The following is a 6,289-nucleotide window of genomic DNA, read 5'->3' as shown; positions in this document are numbered from 1 at the left end:
ACATCCTTTTACTTCCTTTTCATACTTTCCTATGCGTTCCTCCATTTTCTTGTTGTTCTCTTCTATTGCTTGTTTCATTTTTTGTTGTGTTTCATCCATTTTTTGATCCAATTTTTGTTGTGTTTCATCCATTTTTTGTTGTGTTTCATCCATTTTCTGTTGTGTTTCCTCCATTTTTTGATCCAATTTTTGTTGTGTTTCATCCATTTTTTGTTGTGTTTCATCCATTTTTTGATCCATTTTTTGTTGTGATTCATCCATTTTTTTTGTGATTCATCCATTTTCTTTGATGTTTCTTCCTGATTTTTATCCATTGTTCGTTTTGCTTCATCCATTTTTTTTGGCTGGAGTTGCGTAAGTTGTAATATCTTTTCTAATTCTGACAATTCTTTTTTTTCTGTTTCCATGATTGTTGTGTCTAAAATATCTTCTTGGTCTGAATTTTCCCCTTGATTTGAATGTTCTGTTTGTTTTTTATTGTCTTTGCTTTGGCTTCTTGTCACAGACATTTGTTTTCAAGAAGTACTGTCCCCGCCAAATATGAAATTTTACTAGTATGTTACCAAGACGACTTTTTCTCACCCAAATATTATAAATTGTCAATAAATATATCAAATGTAAATATCGTAAAAATAAAATATTAAATCAGTTATGTAAAATTTGTACCTAAAGAGATCTAAAATTTTATGTTATCAAATGTAAGTATGTCACTTTTTACCACAGGCATATAAATTTTCAAATACCGGCTTTACTCTTTCTATCCTTCAAATTTGCCACTAGAAATACTTTTCAATGCTTTCCACGTTGGACGACAGTTGATGTGATCTTGATTATTGATATGAGATAATATTCTTATATGTCATTTAATTTAATCAATGCATTAATAATAATCTAATTAATTTACCAGATCACATATCAATATGTTTTCAATCTCAGGGCTTTTTATAAAATTAATTACTTACTTACGTGGCTTCTAAGTATTTCTCAATGGTTCCTAATCGGGATAGGAAAGAAAAGAGTAAAATAATACACACATATGGGTTACAATTATAATCAAAATATTGTTTATTTTATTTAAATGGCAATCACTGCTTAATATTTGCTATATCTTATTTTTCTTAAACATAACATTTACACATGGGAATCTTATTTCCTTTTGGTTTCCAATTGAAAGTTTTTATTAACATTTAACTATTATGATTTATTAGCAACAATTCTATTTAAGTTTGATGAAGCTTTTCTGATATTATTGATTATGTTCTTCAATTTTAAATGTGGTATTTAATACGAAAAACCCATACATTCATGTCCAAACAAATGAGACTGACCTTTTTCTGGTGAACTGAGAATGTCTTCACACAAGACCCGTTTCCTGCTATCCTTGGCTGCGATCAAAACCTCGTCCTGGCTTCCAGTAATGTTCTCCTTTGAAACTAGCTCGTATAGCTCTCGTTTCTGCTTCTGTCGTGATGCTGTGTTCTACCTTTTTCGAAACTGCAATCAGCTACCGGGAACTCTTGGCTCAAGGAGGTTCTTTACTCTCAACCTGATTTACCTCTCGTTCCACGATAGATACTCCACACTCACGGAACTACACCGGCTTTCTCACTCTCCGTATACTACCGTCTACTACTGGACTTCACTTCTCGACAGCTCAAAACATTCTGATCTATCTTTGTCATTAATTCCCCTACTTTCTAAATATCCCTTCCAGATTCACAAATCAACCTTCCACCACCAACCCTCATTCGCAGTATTCCTCAAAACCAATTTTTAATCTTTCTAAATATGCTTAATGGATTTCAAAAAAAATAGTTAATTCCCATTCTAAAATTACTTTCTACTAGTTACAAAATTTAATGACCTATTATCTATTTGAACTGAGTCTTATTTAGCATAGGCTAATGATCGAACCTTCCGCGAACAACGATAATGGTACGCGCCATTCACTTTGTTTATTCTAGGCGCATTGTCCCGAGTTTCGTAAGCTTCTTCTAATCACTTCTTAAAACTAAATATAACAAATTGTTGTATACAGGTTGTTCTAAATTTATATGCCCGTGGTTGAGAAAATTGAAAATAGTTTATATTAAATTGAATCCTGCTTATAATTATCAAAATTTAATTTTCATATCAAATAGAAATATAACAATACAAACAAAAAAATACATAAAAATAAAAATTTTACACGGGGTCCTAATTTGAAACACTCTCAAATTTGGAACTTACAGGTGTCTCAAGTTGAAGCACGCTGAAAGTCCTCCGTCTAAATATTTGAAAATTCCGACCCAGTTTACAGTTGTACACTTTCGCTACGCCCTGTATATCGATCTTCCGCATAACGCAGAGTATGGCGTTATCCACTTCTCACGGGTTTGGGATGCTTTGTTTCGTTGTTCGTACAATTCTTTGAAAATTGGTGTACAAAGGTGCCCCAAATTGTTTATATCCTACACAATTGTAAACGGAATATTTTTCAAAGAGATTCCACGTTAAGTAAAGACTCAGAGTATAAAGGTTTTTATGGCATTTGTAGACTAGAGTCTTAGGTTTATGCCTTTCTTAGACACAAATTTATTGAGGATTGTATTAGAACAGGAAGGATTAGTCGATTGCTTTTAGTAAAACTCTGAGATATTGTTTCTGAGGACTAACTGTAATATTGAATGTTTGTATCGGGACCGGAAGGCTCAACCTAAAATAAGCCGATGCCTTTAGTAATATTGGTTCTCAAAACTAACTGTAATATTGTATGAGTCATCGCATTTCGTGTAAACTCAAGGGATTTTGTGTTGCGAAGTTTAAGTGTTTGTAATTGGTTGAGGGTAAAACCATCATGGCGTTCGAGGGATGTCTTGAGAGTTTTTCTGACCATTTGATTGGTAGAGAAATATCTGGTATGATTCCTATTGGTCTAAGTAGGAAGTCACTTTTTTGGGAGAGGAACCCAAGTTTTAGAGGGATCGAGTTAGCGGTCCTAAAGATCAGTTCCACCAGGGCCACCATCAAGTGAAGTTGAGTGATGAGTTCTCCCAGGGCCATCATCGAGTTAAGTTGAGTTTTGGTTCCCTTAGGGCCATCGTCTACTACAGATTCTTCCCATATACACCTTTTTCCCTCCCCATCTTACCCAACAAAATATGGAGAAAACCAGATGCAAAAAATCCGTAAGTTAAGGTGGAAGCTATCGTGCTAAAAACTGAATGGTCGCACGTCACGCGGCCGCTAACGATGCTCTTGGGACACCGGGCGAAATCCCATTGAAAACTAGCCTTGTTCCTGTACGCGGGGCTCTACAGGAATCGACAACGATCCCCAGCTACTCGTGGGAATAAATATGAATACTCACCAACATGCAAGGCAAGCACGGTGTTTAAATGCCACAAACCCGACCAGTGTAAACCAACCCTATTCAAAGTGCGTCAAAAATATAAACCTCAACATCGCCACATATAATGCTCGGTCGCTCTCTACCGAAGAAAGGTTCGAAGAAATGGAGGAAGAACTTTCAAAAGTGAATTGGGATATTGTGGGTATCAGCGAAGTTAGAAAAAAAGGAGAGAATCTTATCTCACTCCCATCAGGCCATCTGTGGTACTACAAAGGAGAAGGGGAATCGACAGTCGGAGGAGTCGGCTTCTTTGTTCACAAAAGAATTGCGAACAGAATTGTGTCAATAAACCAAATATCAACAAGGGAGTAGATATTTGGGAAATGTACTATCCCAAATATCTACTCCTCGAGATCTTACCCTAAAGTTGATCGTTCTATAATACAGTTATCACCCAATAGTTTGAACCAAGTAACACAAATGAAATTTTTACTACACGATAGTTTCCATAGCTTGTACCGGCATATAAGTATATTAGATAACCCTCAAACCATATTTAGGTTAGATTGGCATCTTACTTATTAGACCTCATAAAGCTTTTGTTGTCCTGATTTGTTGTTGATTTTTTAGCATTTTAATGAACTGTACCGGAGACCTGATGATGACCAGTAAAGTGTATTGGTCGAAACCGGTCGTCCATAGTTAAATAAACGATTGTGAGTAAGTCTAAACATTTCTTTCATTTTACGTACCTTTTGAAATGGACTCACAAGTGCAACCGATTCATAATTTGAATATACAATGAATTTATCAATTTTTAAATTAGTGTGCTAATGACAGTATTCTGACCAAAGAATTTTTCAGTAAAACATTCATAATGATATAGCAAAACAACAGGTAGGCTTTGAAAGAATGACAGTTGTTATACAGTCTACTTACAGCAATATCCTCAGCCATGGGAATCAGGGTCGGTTTATTAAATCGATTGATTTGAATATTCTGTCCAGCTTCAGTCGATATTTCTAACGCCCATTGATCATCGATAAGTTTTTTCATGACGTCTAAGCTCTTAATATTAGCAGAATCGACATCCCTTTGAACCTCCATAGAATAAGCAGAACTGATTGCTTTTTTTAATTAATGTACCCATCTGAAGAGCAAGTGATGGTGACTGGAAACATTTGCTCTCGGTATTATAATTCGCAATTGACCGAGTTGCGGACACAATTGTTTTAAACTTTGAGGGATGTAGGAGGAAAAATAACGTTAAATTGCTATTGTTTTCAATTTTCCTGGATTGTATTAGAAGACGTGCTAAACGCCGCATTTGTCGTTTGGCTACTTGAATCAGATGTCTGTCTTTATGACTTTTTACATTATTTCCTTCCTACATCGCATATAAGTTTGTCTTTCTTTGCTACTAAAGAGATGTCATCCGCAGCTAGTGAATTTAAAACACCCGAAGTCCTTAGTGGATCGGTTGATCCAAAATTAGTAGCCATTAGGTTTTGGGCTTCGGACTGATGTCGTACTTTTCCTGTTGCCTTTTTTTCATTAAAATAGCACCGTCTAATGTGGCGCCGAAGCGATTTTTTGGCATAATATCCTAAAAATAAACATTTAAAATAACAATTTATCTAAAAATTTGACAAATACCTTTACAGTGTATACATGGAAGCATGTTTGAATTAGTCGAAGATTCATCACTATTACTTAAAACATTTCTACGAAACACAGGTACGGATTTGCCAATGCAGAAGTCTCCCTCCTTTCGTATTTTATCAATGAAATATTTTCGTTTCGGATCCTTTTTGTCAAGAGATAAGTATTTTTGAACCTCAAGTTCATCACTATGAATTCTTTCAAGGTGTCTAGCAAAATTTAAAACAGGGATGTCGCAGTAAATACAATTGTGTTTTCTTCGTATCCTTCTTTTCTTCAAACATACACTGTCAATAAGTGAGGAATTAGTTTCATCCGCTGATTTTTCTATAGTATTATTATAAAATACTGAAAGCTATATGTCAGACCATGGAGTTTAGGGTGTCTACATTGTAAAAATTACGTGAACCTTATCCTCCATGCTATGGCATGCTGGACGAGCCATACAGTCTGTAGTCAACACCCCGAAGTATGAGCGGGAACACAAAGCGTACCAATACTCATACGCTTATGAAACGCACCTGGCGGATCATAAGGGCCTTCACATTTTACTCTTCTTCAACTTGTCTTGAGTGAAATGTCTTTAATCTTTTCTATCAGCCTCTCTTGGCTAACTCTTGTTTTTTTCCGACCCCGAATGGCGATTAGGTTTCCGAAGGCAGACGGGTCACTATATTTCTTTCTACTACAGATTCTTCCCATATACACCTTTTTCCCTCCCCATCTTACCCAACAAAATATGGAGAAAACCAGATGCAAAAAATCCGTAAGTTAAGGTGGAAGCTATCGTGCTAAAAACTGAATGGTCGCACGTCACGCGGCCGCTAACGATGCTCTTGGGGGTGTCGCGAAAAAAGGTCGCCAACAATTGGTCGAGCGAAAAAATGTCGCGCACATTTGAGCGCGTATCAAAAGGTCGCCGGCGAAAAAACAGCGCCGACGAAATAAGGTCGCGTGCAATTGATCGCGCGAAAAAAGATCGCGTCATGTTTTACATTATTAAAACCATTCAATTGGTTTTCAAAAAGGTTCTAAAGAAATTCTATTTGCATACTTTAACTTTATGCATTATGAGCCGATTAGTCTTGGAATTCCATCTAATTACTTTTTAATGTATTTTGGATGTATAAGAAGATGGGAAAAATAACGTATATCTAAATACTTTTTAATGTATTTTGGATGTGTAGGAAGATGGGAAATATAGGAGAATGGGAAATTATTTCATATGGTATTTTAAGGTTATTCAAGTGAATATACTTGAAAATTGAACAATTTTTAACATGAAGAAAGTATTTT

General features: G+C 35.6%; 1 protein-coding gene across 1 annotated transcript; it reads right to left on the bottom strand.

Moving 5' to 3' along the window:
• Nucleotides 1-4,707: 4,707 nt before the first annotated feature.
• On the bottom strand, nt 4,708-5,414 carry LOC126891005 (uncharacterized). Its single transcript, XM_050660183.1, has 3 exons — nt 5,397-5,414; nt 4,988-5,348; nt 4,708-4,937 (listed from the first exon to the last, which is right to left on the bottom strand). Exons 1-3 carry the CDS (start codon nt 5,412-5,414, stop codon nt 4,708-4,710), a joined length of 609 nt encoding a protein of 202 aa, XP_050516140.1.
• Nucleotides 5,415-6,289: the final 875 nt, after the last annotated feature.

The sequence above is a fragment of the Diabrotica virgifera genome, chromosome 9, assembly GCF_917563875.1.
Source record: "Diabrotica virgifera virgifera chromosome 9, PGI_DIABVI_V3a".
NCBI classification, from domain to species: Eukaryota; Metazoa; Arthropoda; class Insecta; order Coleoptera; family Chrysomelidae; genus Diabrotica; species Diabrotica virgifera.
Note: the sequence above shows the minus strand (reverse complement) of the source record. Positions and strands in the feature narration are given on the sequence as shown.

Coding starts and splice junctions, on each gene's coding strand:
- LOC126891005 (XM_050660183.1), bottom strand. Junction 4,938..4,987: donor TCCATGTATACACTGTAAAG/GTATTTGTCAAA, acceptor GTTTATTTTTAG/GATATTATGCCAAAAAATCG.